Genomic DNA, 20,847 nt, shown 5'->3' with positions numbered 1-20,847 from the left:
AGTGAACAGGCTTTTGGCAGAAAGGTCTTACAGGCTGTGGTCCCTCCCTAAGTGGGTAAGTCTCTGTTATCCTCTCAAGGTGCTGTCCTGAAAGACGTTAAGGGAAAAATCAAGTTAGACTTACCGGTAACTTGTTTTCCAGGAGTCTTTCAGGACAGCAGAAACCCGCCCTTATTGTATTAAATTACTATGCTGTGACTAACCATATTCTAATTATGTGTTCCAGCTTGGGCCGGAGGTTCTCTACTACTACTGATGATAAGTGGGAAGGAGCCTCCTTTTAAAGTTTGGAGGTGTGTTTCCTGTCAAGTGGGTGGAGCCACGCTCTCAAGGTGCTGTCCTGAAAGACTCCTGGAAAACAAGTTACCTAAGTCTAACTTGATTTTTTTTTTTTTTTTTTTTTTTGCAGTATTTGCCTCACATATTACTTTGATCAATTGACTCTTATTATCGCATGCTATATTTCCGAAAATTAGTCACGTGACCTTCACGCTGACTCCTTTAGTGAAGTGACCCCTATGTTCCCCCTGTGTGTGTGTGAAACTGAATTCACATGCATATTTGCACTCAAGTTTTTGCACACACCAATATAGAGGAAGGTTATAAGTATTTCTCTGTAGATCGTCTTTGCAGCCAAACCTTTTCCCATGCAAGCTGAGGCTGGGGATGGAATGCAGTGAAGGCATAAAAGGAAGGGGAGCGTTTGTGGAGGGTGATTGCTGGGGAACCATAATACGCATGGGTATCCCGCATCAGCTACAAAATGAAGCATAACAGTATAAAATACAATGCAAATTTCAGACACTGATGTTAAAAAACCTTCTTCCTTTTTTTTTTTTTTTTTTTTTTTTAAGGGAAACTGCAGTCTGCTCACATAATTTGTAATAAAAACATCTTTGCCTTTCTGAAGCTTTCCCTCCAACATATTATTTTATATATACTGTGATTCTGTACTTGCAAAATATGCTGCAGAAATTTCCCTCCATTAAGTGCCTGTTCACTTCCTGGATTTACACAGATACACCTCCCAGCCCTGCAGCTCTCATTGGCCCTCTTATGACATCCCCCCCCCCCCTTCCTGGCAAACTCTCACAAGAATGAGAGAGAGCTGTGCATGATCTCGTAAGCCTAGGCTTTTTACCAGAAAAGAAACAGGAAGTGGGCTGTATAAGGTATTTGCTGGCAGAAAAAAACGTTTTACTATCCAAAGTTAAAACAACAAGGGCAGAAGATTTTTTAAAAATTACTGAAGTTCCACTTTAAGTTACAAAAAACTTTTTTTTTTTTTTTATAAAAAAAGCTTTTATATTTTGCATATAAAAAAACCATGACCTATATCCATGCTGCATAACCCACCTAGTTCAACTTGAGCTACATACAATAGAACACCACCTGAAATATATTTGGGTACATTACTCTTATATTTGGAACAATATTAAAGCGTTTTTTTAATGCCAAATTAACAAAATCGTGAACGCTGAGAAAAGGCTCCATACTGCTTATTAGCAGCTCAAATGTTCTCAGCAAGATAAACTAAGCTTTCTTTAAACATTGGACTTACAGTGGATAGAAAACCTGCACTTTATGTCCTTAGAACTAGAGCTGCAGAATTCTGGCTAAAATGAGAATCGCGATTATTTTGCTTAGAATAAAGATCACGATTATCATGGCGTTACATCATCTTTCACATTATACAAGAAAAATTGGACTAACTTTACTGTTTTTTTCTTTTTTTTTTTTTTTTTTCATTAAAGTGCATTTTTCCATAAAAAATTGCGTTTGAAGAACCGCTGCATAAATAATGTGGTTAGACATCAAAGAAATTCTGGACAGGTGCACTCCAAAAATATTTGCCTTTATTCAATAAGGTGTTATCCAAAATACAGGTCGCAGCAAAATGGAACCAATCTTACGTGTTTCGCACTACAAGGAGTGCTTAGTCATGACTAAGCACTCCTTGTGCGAAACGCGTAAGCTTTGTTCCATTTTGCTGTGACCTGTATTTTGGATGACACCTTATTGAATAAAGGCAAATATTTTTGGAGTGCACCTGTCCAGAATTTCTTTGAAGTCTAACTGCCATAGCATTGCCAGCACCTGGACTTCTAGACTGAAGGAGATGCCTTTTTACCTTGATCTGACCCACCTGGAGCGGTGATACTCTCTCTCTCTGCGTAAATAATGTGACATAAAATATTGCAATAACCGCCATTTTATTCTCTAGGGTCACTGCTGAAGAAAAAATATATAATGTTTGGGGGTTCTATGTAATTTTCTGTTCAAATTTTGTTATTGAAAAGAAGACATGAATAACAATAGGTATTCATTGTGTAACAATTAACAACGTAAATTACACATTACACAGCTTTTTTTTTTTTTTTTGTACTTTAGTATATTAACATAGTTGAGGGAACAGTTATCATAGCTGTAAGTCCAGAAGATAAACATTATAGCAATCTATGAGAAAGCTTTGGATTTATTGCAGAATATGAAGGGGGATAGGAGAATCCAGATGTGATCAAGCGATCAATGTGATAATTGTCCTCAAGCTTCTTGAGGGTCAGAGTTTAGTAAACCTTGTGTAATCTTTGGGCAGTATTACCAGTAATGTGGTTATGAGTAAGGAGAGAGGGGGGGGGAGAGGGAGGGGGGGAGAGAGGGAGAGAGGGGGGGGAGAGGGATAGAGGGAGAGAGGGGGGGGGAGAGGGATAGAGGGAGAGAGGGGGGGGAGAGGGATAGAGGGAGAGAGGGGGGGGGAGAGGGATAGAGGGAGAGGGAGGGAGAGGGAGAGAGACAGGGAGGGGGGGGGGAGAGAGAGATGGAAGAGGGTGGTCGGGGTGGGTCGCATTGGTCATAGAAATGTTTCAGATTTTGGTCTGAAGTTTCCGTGAGAGGACTTGTTTGTCAAAATCAGGGGGTAGAAAGTGTTCAACCCAGGGGCTCCATATTTTGAGGTGTTGAGGTATTTTGTCTAGAATTGTAGCTTCGAGTTTACTATGGATCATGGCTTGGATAATTCCATTCTTAACCTCAGTGATATTCAGTTTTGGGGTTTTCCAGGCCTTAGCTATTGTCTGTTTAGCTGCTGTAGTGAGTTGAAGGAGGAGACGTGTCTGGGATTTGGTGTATTCTTTTGGGATGTGGTTTAGTAATGCTGAAGACGGGTCAGGGTCCATGGGGCTTTGAAGTAGAGTGGAAGCCATACGAAATATTGTCACCCAAAATTTCTGGACAATCGGGCAGGTCCACCAGATATGGGCATGAGTGCCTTTCTCGCCACAGCCTCAGAAGCATACTGAGGGGTAATTTGGGAGAAATTTAGAAATCCTGGCTGGAACCAGATACCATCTCATAAGAACCTTATAGTTCGCTTCCTGGGCAATTATATTGTGCGATGAGATTTTTGTGTTCGCCCATATATTTGACCAGTCTTCAGTATCAAGATCTATTGTCAAGTCTGTGGACCACTGTGTTGTATATGTGGGTAGGTTGGCTGGAGGGGAAGTTAAGTGATTATAGAGATGGGAAATAGGGCATGGGGATCTGAATTGCAGATTCCTTCAAATATGGAAAGGTCATCTAGTGAGGAGTGTGAGCCTATAGTTGTGCGAACAAAGTGGGCGATTTGTAGATATCTAAAATATTCTCGTGAAGGTAGTTCTGCTTGATTTTGCAAGGTTGAGAACATCTTCATAGAAGTTCTAGTGACAAGGTCACATATTCGGTGTAAACCAGCTCTCTGCCAGAGCTGGAATGATCCTGGGTCAGCGAGGGCAGGGTAGAATTTCGGATGGTCTAGAAAAGAAAGTAACAGGGAGTGAGCTGATGTCAGTTTAAACGGACCTCCTAATTTGTCCCATAGCTTGAGGGAGTGGCCAGTAATGGGGTTTCTTACAGGGCCAGGGGTTGAAGACGGCAACCATAGTAAGTTAGTCACAGTGAGGGGGTGAAGGTCAATCGCTTCCAGGCTGACCCACAATGGTATCTCAGTTTTTGCATAAAAAAGGGTGATCTGGGCCAGCTGGGCAGCGTGGTAATATCTTAAAAGATTAGGTAACCCTAGCCCCCCGCTGAGTTTGCTAGAGTAGTGTAGTCCTTGACACTCTAGGTCTGGTGGAGCCCCATATGCATTTGGAGACTCGTGTTTGGATGATTCGGTGGAAATAAGGAGGGACTGGGACCGGGAGAACTCTATATAGTTATAGGAGTTTTGGGAGTAAAGACATTTTGACCGCCACAACTCGACCAAGCCAGGAGATACATAATGTACGCCAAGTTTCTAGTAGGGCCGTAAGGTGCCTTAGCATGGGGAGATAGTTCGTTCTAAATAGATGGGTCGGATCACTAGTCAGTTTAATACCAAGATATGGTATCGATGACGTGGACCAAGTGAAAGGGAAATATTCTTGAATATGTTCAAGTTCCTTTGGTGGGAGAGACACGTTGAGAGCTCTGGATTTGGACTGATTAACTTCTAGGCCTGTTATTAAAGCAAATTTATCTAAGAGTTGGATAAGGTTTGGGATAGTTGTACGCAGTGAGGTGATAAATAATAGCGCATCATCTGCAAATAAACAGTTTAATGGATGTGGAAGCCATATCTAGGCCTTTGATGTTTGGATTTGCTCTGAGCAGGGCAGCTAGTGTCTCGATTGCTAGAGCAAACACTAGGGGAGAGAGGGGACAACCTTGTCTCGTACCCTGTTGTATTTGGAAACAGTCCGATTGAAATCACGAGTATTTAACGTAGGCTTGTGGTTGGTTATACAGGGAATTTATCCATTGTAGGAAATTTGTGCCAAAGCCCCAGCGTTGTAATATAAAGTGTAAGTAAGGCCAAGAGACTGTGTCAAACGCCTTCCGTATATCGAGAGATAGAAGATGCATGGGGATTTTCCGTGTTCGAGCTAGATGTTGGAGTAGGATTATGCGTCAAATGTTGTCACTGGCTTGACATCGTGGTATAAAATCAACTTGATCCTTATGTATAAGGCCCCTATGATTGGGTTAAGGCGTAACGCCATGATTTTGGCCAAGATTTTAATGTCCAGATTGAGTGAGTAAAGGAATGGGTCTGTAGTTGGACCAAAGGGAATTATCTGTATTGGGTTTGGGTATCATGGAGATGATGGCTGTCAACGTGTCTCGACCAAAGGAATGTTGTTTAAGAAGGGCATTAAAAGTATTGGTGAGAAGGGGGGCTAGGGTAGTAGCGAATTTCTTAAAGTAAGGACTGAAGAGTCCGTCAGGGCCTGGTCGCTTATGTGGTTTAAGTGTCCTTTTTATAGCAAGGAGAACCTCCTCGGATGTAACAGGGCACGCCATTGACTCACGATTGGCCTCTGATAATTTGGAGATGGTTACATTTTGGAATAACGCATCAGCTTGTTTCATGGAAAAGGTGTTTTTTGCTGTATATAGCTCAGCCAGCTTTCTGCGAAATTCAGAAAGCACCTTAACTGGGTTGCTTGTGTGGTTATCTTTGGCCAGCTTGAGTCTAATGGGGTTGTGCACCCGCTCCGGATGATGAAGTCGCAGTGCTAGGAAGGTATCAGGTTTATTAGCTTTAGTATAAATTGTATGATTGGATCTACAAATCTGCTGATTCCGCCAGAAGTAGGTCCAGTTCAGCTTTCGTCTTTAGTGAAATTCTATGGGGTTCGGTTGGGGGTGGATTGAAATTGGAGGAAGAGTCGATGAAAGTCCTCTTCCAATTGTTGTAGTTTGGGTTTTTTATCTCTCTTTTTTTGAGGTCTCTATGTAATTTTCAAGCAAAAAATACTGATTTTTAACTTGTAAGCAACAAGTGTCAGAAAAAAGTTTAGTCTTTAAGTAGTTAAACTGACCAAATTTACAGACCGAAGTTCATCCCTTTGATCTAAAAGAACTAAATGTTACAATGTTTCTCTTTATCTCCGCCTAAGCGATGTTGTAATAAACTTGGCAGGCTTTTTTTTTTTTTTTTGGGGGGGGGGGGGGGGTTGACAGCTGTCAGCAGTGAGCAGAGAACGTCTCTGCACTGAATCGAGGAAATGCTGTTTTAAGATCGTGAGGAGGGTTGAATTGCGATCTCGATTCTTTAATGATTAATCATGCAGCTCTACTTGGAACCAAAGCTATCAAGAAGGCTGTAGCACTCTAAATATCTGAGTACTAGATATGTGCAAATAGAAATTGATGAAGGTGTGCTGCCTATTTAAAATTCATAAAAGTGTCTTAGTTTCGGAATTTTTCAGTGCTAAGTAAATGTATAATCCTCTTGTATTGAATTGTTTTGTAACTGTACTGTCTGCCCTCATGTTGAAAAGCGCTGCACAAACTTTTGGCGCTATATACTTCCTTAATAATAATAATAATTAACTATTCAAACATATGCATACACTTTTTCATATAAATGTATTGTATTGTTTTCCTGCGCAACACAAGTTCATGCCCGGCTCTGGTAACTTGCTGGATCCAGTGTTGGTTTGGAGCAGTCCTGCATTGATGGGTGGACTGCAGCTGTAGTGCTTAAGAGGAGTGTAACTGATGCCTTTGTCTCCTATAATCTGGAGGTTAAAATAATGCAGTAAGTGGCCATTGTTTGCGGTGGTGGTGACTCACTGCGGTGAGAACTGAAGTTGATGGGCCACATCCTCTGATCCATTTTATATCTTGAAGATTTTGGATGGATTTTATTTATGCACCAATTGTGACTGATGCACTTTTATTCATATGCACTGTAACACTTTTTTTTTTTTTTTTTTTCTGAACTGGATCATTTTGTAACACGTTATGTGTTTATACATATAATAATGAATTTTGGAAAGATGGGATTTTTTTGAGGCACAACTATTAAAAAATATACTTTCTTTATTCAATTAAGAGTGATAAAGTGGAGAGTTTTTGTGGGGACTTAAAATGAAGCCATGGCTTGGTAAGGTCATGTATTTCCATCCCTGTTGAAGTCAAAAATAAGGAGGAGAGCAAGAGAGTGGGACTTTACATGAAGCACATGGTTGCAATAGAGTAAATTGGTGAACATATAGGAAATTTATTGATTTATTATATAGTATATACATACATATAAGGCTAGTATCAATTATAGACGATTGGCATGGTAATGACATTGGTATCTCATGATATAACTACAATAATATTCCATAGTTAGTCTATTGCAACTACGTGCTTCATGTAAAGTCCCACTCTCTTGCTCTCCTCATTTTATTCAATTAAGTATAAAAACATACTAATATACCATACAACATTCCATAAAATAGATCTATGATACAATCTTATTCATTGGTTTCACCAAAACATTTAGAAAAAGTCTTATACATATATTCTGGTCTTTTGTGGCCCAACGCTTTTCATGGAATACTCCACGTCTTCAGCAGCCACCAGTCTAGTATTGTATTAACCACTTAAGGACCAGGCCTCTTTTTTAAATGTGGTGTTTACAAGTTAAAAAACGTTTTTTGTTTTTTTTTGCTCGAAAATTACTTAGAACCCCAAACATTATACATTTTTTTTTCTAATACCCTAGAGAATAAAATGGCGGTTGTTGCAATACTTTCTGTCACACTGTATTTGCGCAGCAGTCTTACAATCACACTTTTTTGGAAAAAATACACTTTTTTGAATTAAAAAATAAGACAACAGTAAAGTTAGCCCAATTTTTTTTATAGTGTGAAAGATAATGTTACGCCGAGTAAATTGATACCCAACATGTCACGCTTCAAAATTGCGCCCGCTCGTGGAATGGCGACAAACTTTAACCCTAAAAAATTGTACAGGTTGCATGTTTTGAGTTACAGAGGAGGTCTAGGGCTAGAATTATTGCTCTCACTCCACCAATCGCGGCGATACCTCACGTGTGGTTTGAACACCGTTTTCGTATGCAAGCGCTGCTCACGTATGCGTTCGCTTCTGCACGCGAGCTTGGCGGGACAGGGCGCGTTTTAAACATTTTTTTTCTTAATTATTTTACCTTTTATTTTTACACTGTTTTTTAAAAAAAAAAAAAAAAAAAAAAGAAAAGTGTTACTTTTAATCCTTTTACAAGGAATGTAAACATCCCTTGTAACAGAAAAAAAGCATGACAGGACCTCTTAAATATGAGATCAGGGGTCAAAAGGTCAAAAAGTCCTCAGATCTCATATTTACACTATAATGCAATTAAAAAAAAAAAATTGTCATTTAAAAAAATGATTTAAAAAAAAATGGCACTTTAAGAGCTATGGGCGGAAGTGACATTTTGACATCACTTCCGCCCTGCAGTGTCATGGAGACGGGTGGGGGCCATCTTCCCCTCACTCGTCTCCATGCACAGCCAGTGAGAGGACTGGATCGTCTCCGCTGCTGCCAGCGGCTCCGGTAAGCGGCGAAGGGCACCGGAGTGCAGCGGGAGGGGTGGGCCCCTCTCCCGCCACCGATTAAAAGTGATCTCGTGGCGAATCCACCACAGAGATCAATTTTATCTTGTAGCCGACCGCCAGCCGAACACGGGGATACCGAGGTTATGGCAGCTAGCTGCTGTCTTAACAGCGATAAAAGTGATCAAAGTGAGGATGTATATCTGCGTTCGGTCGGCAAGTGGTTAAAATTGATCTGAAGAAGAAAAGGTATACATACAGTATCTCACAAAAGTGAGTACACTCCTCACATTTTTGTAAATATTTTATTATATCTTTTCATGTGACAACACTGAAGAAATGACACTTTGCTACAATGTAAAGTAGTGAGTGTACAGCTTGTATAACATTGTAAATTTGCTGTCCCCTCAAAATAACTCAACACACAGCCATTAATGTCTAAACTGCTGACAACAAAAGTGAGTACACCCCTAAGTGAAAATGTCCAAATTGGGCCCAATTAGCCATTTTCCCTTCCCCGGTGTCATGTGACTCGTTAGTGTTACAAAGTCTCAGGTGTGAATGGGGAGCAGGTGTGTTTAAATTTGGTGTTATCGCTCTCACTCTTACTGGTCACTGGAAGTTCAACATGGCACCTCATGACAAAGAACTCTCTGAGGATCTGAAAAAAAAAGAATTGTTGCTCTACATAAAGATGGCCTAGGCTATAAGAGGATTGCCAAGACCCTGAAACTAAGCTGCAACATGGTGGCCAAGACCATACAGCGGTTTAACAGGACAGGCTCCACTCAGAACAGGCCTCGCCATGGTCGCCCAAAGAAGTAGAGTGCACGTGCTCATCATCATATCCAGAGGTTGTCTTTGGGAAATAGACATATGAGTGCTGCCAGCATTGTTGCAGAGGTTGAAGGGGTGGGGGGTCAGCCTGTCAGTGCTCAGACCATACACTGCACACTGCATCAAATTGGTCTGCATGGCTGTCATCCCAAAAACAAGCCTCTTCTAAACATGATGCACAAGAAAGCCTGCAAACAGTTTGCTGAAGACAAGCAGACTAAGGGCATGGATTACTGGAATCATATCTTGTGGTCTGAGGAGACCAAGATAAACTTATTTGGTTCAGATGGTGTCAAGTGTGTGCCCAAGAGGGTTAAGGCAGTGCTGGAAAATAATGGTGACCGCACAAAATATTGACACTTTGGGCCCAATTTGGACATTTTCACTTAGGGGTGTACTCACTTTTGTTGCCAGAGGTTTAGACATTAATGGCTGTGTGTTGAGTTATTTTGAGGGGACAGCAAATTTACACTGTTATACAAGCTGTACACTCACTACTTTACATTGAAGCAAAGTGTCATTTCTTCAGTGTTGTCACATGAAAAGATATAACAAAATATTTATAAAAAACGTGAGGGGTGTACTCACTTTTGTGAGATACTGTATACATGTGTCATGACTATGAAGGCCCAGTTTATACACAAATATGAATGAGTGTATCCATATGTTTGAATATTTATTTTTTTATATTTATTTAGTCTATACATTTTTTCAGCACTGACACTTTTTTATTTATTTAAAGAGACAGCGCACCTTTTACCAATTTCTTTCTATACTCCTACTTAAAATCCCACTTTAACATTTGAAACTGAAAGTCTGCCACAAAATAAACTTTTAGCTTGCGCAAAAAGAAAAAAAAAAAAGTTTGATATCATTAGAGCAATTTCAGTGGGAAACAAAAATCATATGAACACCCACCAAACTGAAGATGTGGACACTCCTTTTCACCCTTAGTGAATTGGGCAAAATATATTCTTTGGAAAGTCTAGAGGCAATGTTGTCATGGAATGAAGCGAGTATTCCCTCTTTCTTGGCGGCAGCCATTGTGGTAAGTAGGTGCTTTTATGGACACTTGGTTATTGCTGCTTGATCAGAGCTTAAATTACTGATCAAAGACACCTAATTGATTGCAAAAAGAGCAGACCTAGACAAAATGAAGGTCCATTAAATGTTTGGCAGGACAGTCATACAGTCAGCACATTTCTGTACTGATCATTATTTCAGCTCTGTTCAACATGAGGTTTATTTTATGGATGTAGTGCAGAGTAACATGAGTTAATGTGCATGTGTTTGTGTGTGCTCCTTGCATGGCAATCACCCTACCTACATAAATAATGTTAAAGAGGCCATTAACCCTCTTTTTATATTAAAAAAAAAAAGTAAATAATACAAAAGGTGGGAAACTATGAAAAGTTGGTGAGGAGGGTGAATGTCCATCTAAAATATATGTTTTGGTATTGAATAGATTTGTGGACTGAATCGCTCTGTTTTGTTGGAATATGAGTTCTCCACCTGAATTCTGTTGGGCTTCTCATTTATTAATGAAAATACTGGCATGCCAACACATGACCATTGATGAAATACATGGGTTTCACCAGGTGCATACCTGTTGTCATGGCTGTGTGAATACAATGCTCATTAGAGGGCTAAGAGCTGTGACTGCCAATAGGGAGCTGTTACCACTGGCGTTCTTAAACATGTCAATGGCTGATTCAACTCACTGGTGCCCTTTTAAAGAGAGAAACTGAGATACAGAGATGATACTAATTAGTAAAGGTCACAGGGAATAGGTTTCCTGTTTTGTTGGCAGTGCTTGGCAGCATGTGTACACTGGCATATGTACTTTTTTTTTTTTTTAATAGACTAGGGTGTGAAGCTGCTCAGGAAAATCCATGCTGTTTCACGGACTGCTAAGGTTGGTGCACTAGATGATGGGCACATTATGCTTTTGTTTTGCTGTTCACCTCGTCATAGGGCAGACCAAAAGCAGCAAATCAATAAAGAAATTGCAAAGGATCTGATTTACTAAAGACAAAAAGACTGTTCAATTTGGAAGGGAAGTTGCACTTTGCCAGTGAATTTTATCCAGAGCTTGGTAAACGAGGTGAAGCTCTGCTGACTTGCTGGTTTTTTTTTTCTTTTCATTTTCTCTGCACGCAATTGGGTATTCTTGACAAAGTGAAATTGCACCACATTCACCAAACTCCAGAGACGATTCCCTTGCAAAATGCAGCTTCCCTTGCAAAGTCAGCAGCCTTGCATTTAGTAAATCAACTCCTGTATGTACCAGTTTTATAATGATTCCCTTTTTCTAGTATTGGGTAGCAGTGTAAACTTTACTTCTGAATAATATAATGCTCCGCTCAAGATTCTTTTGATAGGAGTTACATTTTCACCAGCAATACTTGAATCGGTCACCACACATGTTCTAGGAACCTGTGCTTTGGCATTGCACACAGAACTGCATCATGAGATGGAGGGTAGATAGTGACAGGCTTTTCTATACCCAGAAGTAAACTGGGTGGCCATGGGGGTCATGGTGGTGTGTTTTAATAATTCTACCTTTTTTGTTCATTTTTTGTCACTCCATACATCACTTAGCCACTTTCTGCTGGTCGTATGCATATATGCAGTCTCTCAACGGGTGAGCTGTAACGCCAAGTGGCCGCATATATGCGGTCCTGCGTACACAAAATTACTGTGCTGAGAGTGCACGCTCAGGAAACTGGCGGGTACGCGTATGTGACCACTGTGACAGCCCATCAAAGTGGTCGCATGATGACAATGCCCACCTCCGCCTCTCGGCATTTAGAACCTCTTAAAGGACCAGGAGGTGGGGGAAGGGGTTAAGAAACGTTGTACAAACCCAGTGAAAAGCATGTGTATCCGTAGCATCCACGTTCAAAATTCATTTGAAATCTCATAAATTGGGGGCCTTAAAACTTTCTAAACAAAGGGCCATTTTATTGTCCTTCAGACTTTAGGGAGGTCGGACTGTGGCCAGCAGAAGTGGAAGTTTTCCTGGGTGTAAACATCGCCACATTTGGTATTAGGAGGAGGAATAGTGCATCTTCGTTGGTATCATTGGGAGGAATAGTGCCCCAATGTTGGTGTCAGTTGGCAGAATAGCATCTCATGTATCAGTGAGAGGAATAGTGTCCCAAGGTGTAGTTTGCTATTGCATTTTCATGAGCGGTGAAATACAATCATAGCTGCCTGTCTCCATGAATGTCCGTGTGCAATGGAAGTGCTGGGATTCTGCGGTTGTATAATTAATAAAAGTTTAACAAATCTGCATGGCGAGTTTGCTTTTATCGTGGATATTTCTTCTCTAAATTTCTTGTGCTTGTCTAACCTTCATCTTGCACTCTTTCAGTATTTTTTTTTTTTTTTTTTTAAGAAGCCCACAGCCTGTTCACTGACATACTGACCATTTCTTACAGAACCCCACAGTAGAAGGACATCTAGCTTCTCGGAACAAGAAAGTCAACAAAGGAACCAAATGTCAACAGCAGGAGGTATGTACTTTCAATGTTTTAACGTCTTGGCTTTCTGGAGGTATTTGTGTTCTAGTTATAGACCTTATGGGAAATGCTAACATTGCTAGTTTGTGTATAACAAACCATTGTATTTTTAGTTGTCTGTGCTAACGCAGAGGATGCAGCCATTTTGTTGGCTGAATCAATATTTATGACAGCACCCGGGAGATCACAAATCCCTAAAGCTTTGCTGGTGAATTGTCAATCACAATACAAGGATTCTGCCTGTTTGCCAGCTAATTAGTGTAAAGGCAATCATCTTGTAAAGTAAAAGTGCCTTGTCAGTCCTGCATGTTCTCCTCAATCAATGTTCACTCCACTGTGATGCTGCACTTTCTCGTTACAAGTCTTTGGTTTAATAAACTCAATGTTTAATGGATTTTATGTTATTTTGTAAAAGGTACACTGTCGTCAGAATTGGAGAGGGAGCCTTGACACGTAAAGGGAACATAGCATTAGCACTTAAGTTTTTCCTCCAAAATCTGCTATATCTTCATGCGTTCACTTTGCCAATAATCTAGTGATCCTGCTTCTGATGCTGGAACACCCCTGGAACATCTTGCTGACCCTCACACAGGGCCGGCCCTACCATGGGTCCCAGTGGGTCCACTGGACCCAGGCAGAACTTTGGGAGGGGCAGGAAATTGAACCACAGCCACCTCTCCTTCTCTTCTATTTACCCAGCAAATTGACAACCAAGATTTTCCAGCAGTTTTGTGTGTCATGATGACAACTGCCCCCTGGCCGCTCTGCCTGCCCCTAGACTACCCTAGCCCACCTCTATACTGCCCTAGCCTGTCTATATACTAGACTGCCCCTATACTGTCTTAGCCTGCCCCTATACCGCCTTAGCCTGCCCCTATACCGCCTTAGCCTGCCCCTATACCGCCTTAGCCTGCCCCTATACCGCCTTAGCCTGCCCCTATACTGCCTTAGTCTGCCCCTATACTACCCTAGCTTGCCTATATACTATCCTTGCCTGCCCCTATACTGCCCTAGCCCGCCCCTTGGAATTGAACATAATGGTATGTCATATAATTTTGCATATAGACAAGGTGATGTTGCATGTAAATCTGACTTCCTGCTAAACCTAATTTTATTTATCATGATATAAGATAATGAATGTGGGGGCCTTTTGGTGGGCATCTTTTTTATTTTATTTCTTTATTTTTTTGTGGGGGCAGCATTTCATTCTTGGACCCAGGCAGCACAATGTCTTGGGCCGGCAATGCCCTCACATACAGTAAACCTAATAAAAAAACTAAAGTTTTTCACAGCCACCAACCCAATTTAAACTTGCCCAGGAAATATGAATGTGATTGGTGATGAAGGATGCAGAATTGAACAATTGAATTATGATTCAATTCAAAATGGAGATGAAAGGTAAAACATTTGTGTCTCTAAATTAAAAATAAATACCTTATTATTCTTGCTGCCTACCACACCACTCTACACCTACCCAACATGCTGTAAGAGCTGCCTTGAAAGTCAGTGTTTCTGCTGTGAACTTTGAGGATCAGTTGCTCTAGAGTACCTGCAACTACTGAGGTCAATGAGGGCTCGTTTTAAAGCTTATTTAACTGCTTGTTGAGAATGGGAATCTACCTAACTGTCCATAGCCTGGCCACAGGTTCACTGTAAACGAATTACTCTCATAATCGCCAGTAGTAATTTCCTAATGGGTAGAAAGTAAATCTGATTACTTTTTGTTTGTTTTTTTGCACAATGACTATGGAGCAGGAAAGACTGACAAGACCGCAGGAAGTGGGAACACAGAGATGTCACCATGCAGCACAGGCCACATCGAGAACTCAAAGTGGACAGCCAAGTTTCCTTCAGCTTGTTCATCCACGGGAATATTGTGATGCAACACACAGGCCATGGAAGGTCATTTTCCCACTTAAGGTAAGGATTTAATTATTTATTATCTATACTTTTACGCTTTTTGTTTTAACATTATTATCCATATTGCCTTTGCATTCCTTTTATTGTTCATATAAATGTATTTTTAAGGATGATGTAAAGGAACCTGCATCAACAATCATCATACATCGGTTGGAGGAGACAAGGGAGCAAGCAACTCACAGCCAATTAGAAAATGTCAAAAACCACAATTTACCCAAACAGCTGGAACACTTTGAAGAGTCACACTATAAGTCATCAGACAGCATATGGACCGTCCTGTTTCAAAACCCAGTGAGTATATAGTCACAAATAAAAATAAATAAATAAAAAGAATTTGTCATTTTGAGTGCAGTACTCTAGAACAATGGTCTCCAAGCTGTGGCCCAGGGGCCCGAATTCGGCCCTTTGCTTGCCTTTATCTGGCGCTTGTGTCACCATTGCCTCAACTGACACCATTGATGGGGCACCATTGCCTCAACTGACACCATTGATGGGGCACCATTGCCTCAACTGACACCATTGATGGGGCACCATTGCCTCAACTGACACCATTGATGGGGCACCATTGCCTCAACTGACACCATTGATGGGGCACCATTGCCTCAACTGACACCATTGATGGGGCACCATTGCCTCAACTGACACCATTGATGGGGCACCATTGCCTCAACTGACACCATCGATGGGCACTATTCCACCTATTAAAACCAATGATGGGGCACTGATGCCGGAGCATTTCCAACTACCACTGGCCCCCCTGAAGCCTGAAGAACAGTAAACTGGCCCTTTGTCTAAAAAGTTTGGAGACCCCTGCTCTAGAAGTATCCTCCATTTGTTTAATTTATGTAGAAAGTACTTTTATTTCAAGTTGGTATTAAAGTGGAGTGCAGAAGGATTTGAACCTCCTGTCAGCTTTTAACTGCTGTCTTTCTCTGTTGGGAAGAATCCCCTTCACTTCTGATTACGTCACTGAGACATTTAAACTGCCCATACATGGTTAGAAATTTGGCCAGGTTAACAGGGACCAGCCAAATTTCGATCTATATGAGTCCATCTACTGATTTGACTTTTATTCAACCACCTTGTTGGTCTATTTTCACTATGTCGCTTAGTTAGCGAAGGGTCAAATTCTTAGATCTCCGTATGTGTGCCATGGATTGTTGCACTTCTTCTTTCTTTCTTTTTTTTTTTGCAGTTTTATTTGTATTGCAGTTGAACACATAATTTTCTGTTTTGATTTATAGTCCCCAGACAAGTTCTTACTTTTACTGAAGAGAAGTCAGATCCCAGTAGAGGATAACAAAGGGCGATCCAAAGGAAAAGGAACCCATCCTGCCAATCAGGAGGTAAGAGTGTGTTTGAACGTCAGTTTATAAGACCAACCCAGCATATAAAAATGAAGATCAGTGGGGATGTTTTAGTAACATTGCATGGTTTAAAAGATTTCACACTTGCTAGAAGATCTATTGAAACATTTTTTAGATGATGAACATTGGTTACAATGAGACTAGTTAGTTTATAATTGTAATTATTATGGGGTTTTTATATAGCGCCGTCAGTTTACGCAGCGCTTTACACATATATATTGTACAATCACATCAGTCCCTGCCCTCCAAGAAGCTTGCAATCTAAGGTCCCTAACTTACACTCATACATACACATACTAGGGCCAATTTTAGACAGGAGCCACTTAACCTACCAGTCTTTGGCATGTGGGAGGAAGACGGAGTACGGGGAGGAAACCCACGCAGTAACAGGGAGAACATGCAAACTCCAAGCAGGTAGTGTCGTGGTTGGGATTTGAACCAACAACCCTAGTGCTGCTAGGCAGAAGTGGTTAGGCAAGGACCTATTGTTGGATTGTTTTTGCTGACCATATATCTGCCCGTTTTGATGCCTTTCAACCACTAACATTTTTTTCAACTGCATTTGGGAAAACTGGGAAGCGATTGTGGTTGATTAAAGGCCACCAAATTGCCTAGTGCATGTTCAGGCTGAGGTGTGTTACTGAGCAGCAATTACTTAGTGTTCTTTTCACCTGTTCTTATTCATTATTTGCTTTGTATCACTGTTGTAATCGTGTATCAAAAGCGCTCATCAATGCTATCTGTTTGAATAGGAAGTCTAATGTAGATTAAAATTTTAATTTGTAATGCTTTCCATCGTGGTCTAGCAGTAGGTGTTGCCAACACATGTATGTTTCACTTGGCTGACCTAGGTCAGGGCACATCATGTCTGTCATTTTTATATATTAATAAACCATTTAAGTTTTGTATTTGATCAACGGAAGATACAGTTGTACATAAAAATAAATATCTATTAAAAATAAAATTGCCTGTGCCCTTTTTGATTCCCTTATTGGCCCGCTGGTACTAGATGTTTGCTGTAGTACAGCGTAAGGACATTCTGCAGAAAAGCAAAGGCAATAAGAAACTGTTGTGCATGTTTACATGACAGAATACTGAAATGAATTGCTGTACATAGCCCTCTGACCTGTGTTCATACTGATGATAATCACCCAAACTAAGCAGATACAGAATGTTGCTCTACACCATACGGAAAGATCATTTCAATGTAATATTCATTGACCTGTAAATTTTCATGCCTATAAAATATGTTTGCTCTTCCTTTAAAATAGAACCTGCACCCAGACCATTAGTTTCAACAAAATCTTTCTATAAGATTATATGTGTATTTAATATATTTAAAAATGTTGTTGTATGTGTACAATGACAATAAAGTATATCTATCTATCTATCTATATTTTATGCATATTATTTATCTGTAAAAGCTCCCTTTGTGTGAATGTCCATGGGCCCTGGTGGTGTCCCCATCGTGTGTGTGAGATATCAGTAACCCCAACAGATTCAGAGCTGTCACTCGAGTGACACTAGAGCCATTCTTAAGGAATCCATAAACCCAACATTTCATATTCCTGATATGTGCCTGCTGTACCATGTACTTGTATGAAAAAGTGTCCTATTCTCTTTTCATTACTTCCTGTGTGTGAAATTCCCAGGTGTTCCTACCATTCCCTCTGCTTTCCTATATTTAAAAAACTGACCACACTAGGCATGAGAGCACGGCGTAGTCAGTTCTCTAGCTGTGCTGGAAACTCAATGATCAGACTTGTCCTGAGAAACACCCCCCCTCTCCCCCGCACAGCCATTCACTGGGAAGCTCTGTGTGCTGCTGTTTCTCCTCACCCAGCTCTTATGCAGCTGAGAACAGAGGGAATGTGATCACTTATAAAAAGGAGGGAAAAGGTATTTATTAGAGCTACACGATTCTGGATAAAATGAGAATCTTGATTTTTTTTTTTTTTTTGCTTAAAATATTGGGCTAACTCTACTGTTTATTTTATAATTTTTTTTATTTTTTTTTATTCATTGAAGTGCATTTTTTTTCCAAAAATTGTGTTTGAACAACTGCTGTCCAAATACAGTGTGACATAAAATATTGCAATGACCGCCATTTTATTCTATAGGGTCTCTGCTCAAAAAAAAAAAATTAAAATAATTATTTAGGGGTTGTAAGTAAATTGTCTAGCAAAAAATACATATTTTAACTATGCAACGAGTGTCAGAAAAAGACTTGGTCTTTAAAGCGGGGGTCCACCCACACCGCCAAAAAAAAAAAATATTAAAAGCCAGCAGCTACAAATACTGCAGCTGCTGACTTAATACATGGCCACTTACCTGTCCCAGGGTCCAGCGATGTCGGCAGGCGACGCCGAGAACCCGCTCGGTTCTCGGCAGCTGCCGCCGCCATCCTAGGTGAGGGAATCAGGAAGTGAAGCGTTGCGGCTTCACTTCCCGGTTCCCTACTGCGCATGCGCGAGTCGGTCCCCGCTCTCTCCTGGGAGCTGTGTGTTTCCCAGGAGACAGCGCGGGGGGACGGGAAGAGGCGTAGACTCCCATGGGAGTCTATGCCGGAAGTGGGTGCAAATACCTGTCTTAGACAGGTATCTGCACCCCCCTCCCCCTGAAAGGTGCCAAATGTGACACTGGAGGGGGGGAAGGTTCCGAAAAGCGGAAGCTCCATTTTTGTGTGGAACTCCACTTTAAAGAGGAGTTCCCACTAAAAAAATAAAATAAAAGTCAGCAGCTACAAATACTGCAGCTGCTGACTTTTAATAATCGGACACTTACCTGTACGACGGTCCAGCGATGCGGGGGATCGGAAGCCCTGCTCGTCTCCCCCTCCGTTCGGCGTCGCCGACATTGCAACTGTGGGCGTTCGGCTGTGGCTTCACAGCCGGGCACCCACTGCGCATGAGCGAGCGGCACCGCGTGCCATGATTGGCCACGCAATTATATGGGACCTGTCACATGTCCCATATGATTGAAAAGAGGGAGAGGGCAGAGCTGAGCCCTTCCTGCACTGAGGGGAAGTGATGTCACCAGCCCAGGCACTGAAGGAGGCAGACTATGAGGGTCTCCTTAGCAACAGGCTTTTAGAGGTGAGTAAAAAAATAATTTTCCAAATTTTTTTTTTTTTTTTGGCACATTTTATGCATTTTTTTTTTTTTTTTTTTGGGGTGGAACACGGTTGGATTTTCCGACGGAAAATGTGTGATAGGACCTTGTTGTCGGAAATTCCGACCGTGTGTAGGCTCCATCACACATTTTCCATCGGATTTTCCGACACACAAAGTTTGAGAGCAGGATATAAAATTTTCCGACAACAAAATCCGTTGTCGGAAATTCCGATCGTGTGTACACAAATCCGACGGACAAAGTGCCACGCATGCTCATAATAAATAAAGAGATTAAAGCTATTGGCCACTGCCCCGTTTATAGTCCCGACGTACGTGTTTTACGTCACCGCGTTCAGAACGATCGGATTTTCCGACAACTTTGTGTGACCGTGTGTATGCAAGACAAGTTTGAGCCAACATCCGTCGGAAAAAATCCTAGGATTTTGTTATCAGAATGTCCGAACAAAGTCCGACCGTGTGTACGGGGCATTAGTGGTTAAACTGACCTCATTTACAGACCGAAGTTCATTCCTTTTATCTAAAAGAGCCAAATGATACAATGTTTATTTTTATCTCTCAGCGCTGAGAAATGTTGCCTTTTTTTTTTCTTTGACAGCTGTGAGAAGAGAACTGCTCTGTACTTGTTACATGAATCGTGGAAATTTTGGATTAAGGCTCAGTTCACAATGCTGCGATGCGAGAACCCGCGCTAATCCAGCAGTGCGGTGCAAATCACGTGATGTCTGACATCGCAGCAGTGTGAACCCAGCCTAAGATTGTGAGGAGGTTTGAGATCACAATTTTTTTTTTTTAATGAATAATCATGCAGCTCTAGTATTTATAATGCTTTTTTTTATATCTATACACAAATGTTTTTTGCCTTTCATTTCTATTTTAAACTGAATGGGTTGTTTTACAATCCCTTTTAACGAGTACAGTTACAATATAATTCAATACAAAAGGGCTCAGAGGACCCTGCTTGGTCGAGCTTACAATTTCAAATGGAGGGGCATGACACTAGTGATCTTATTTTCAGTCTGTAAGCATGGCATTCTGACCATGAATTTAACTGCTTCAGGTCCACCCCGTACACCAGATCACGTGTGTGTGTGTGTGTGTGTGTGTGTGTGTGTGTGTGTATATATGTATATATGTATGTATATATATATATATATATATATATATATATATATATATATATATATATATATATATATATATACATGATCTGACACTTCCGGGTAGGGGACCCACATACGCACCGCCAGCAGCTCCCTTCTGCACAGCGGTAGCCGATTGGGAGGTGCACAGTACCCGCCGATTTGTTAGACAGAGAGGCAGAATGGCGATCTGCCAATGTAAACACAGCAGATCACTATTCTGACAGGAGGGAAGGGATGGAATTTTTATATATATATATATATATATATAATATAGTGTGTATGTATATGTAAAATTTTTTTTTTTTTTTTTTTTACAGTCAGTCTTTTGTTTTTTAGCGCAAAAAAATAAAAGCCGCAGAGTTGATCAAATACCACCAAAAGAGAGCTCTATTTGTGGGGGGGGACATAAATTTTATTTGGGTACAGCATCGCACGACCGCGCAATTTTCAGTTAAAGTAATGCAGTGCTGTATCACAAAAATGGCCTGGCCATGAAGGGGGGGGGGGTTAAATCTTCCAGAGGTCAAGTTGTTAAGGAGCATTTTTCCCACTGACCTCCAATGCTTTTA

At 40.9% G+C, this 20,847-nt stretch overlaps 1 protein-coding gene across 3 annotated transcripts in view; it reads left to right on the top strand.

The window, feature by feature from the left end:
- Positions 1-20,847, top strand: part of TARS3 (threonyl-tRNA synthetase 3) — a 100,226-nt gene that overhangs the window by 27,664 nt on the left and 51,715 nt on the right. The window contains exons 2-5 of one of the 3 annotated variants that reach the window (XM_073618842.1): positions 12,635-12,709; positions 14,471-14,635; positions 14,744-14,926; positions 15,880-15,981. The exons of 1 other annotated variant lie outside the window; for it this stretch is intronic. In XM_073618842.1, the coding sequence (XP_073474943.1) occupies positions 12,635-12,709; positions 14,471-14,635; positions 14,744-14,926; positions 15,880-15,981 (525 nt within the window). The remainder of the gene's footprint in view (positions 1-12,634; positions 12,710-14,470; positions 14,636-14,743; positions 14,927-15,879; positions 15,982-20,847) is intronic. One more of the 3 variants, XM_073618843.1, reaches the window with a different exon arrangement.

This window comes from Aquarana catesbeiana, linkage group LG03 (genome assembly GCF_042186555.1).
Source record: "Aquarana catesbeiana isolate 2022-GZ linkage group LG03, ASM4218655v1, whole genome shotgun sequence".
Taxonomy (NCBI): domain Eukaryota; kingdom Metazoa; phylum Chordata; class Amphibia; order Anura; family Ranidae; genus Aquarana; species Aquarana catesbeiana.
Note: the sequence above shows the minus strand (reverse complement) of the source record. Positions and strands in the feature narration are given on the sequence as shown.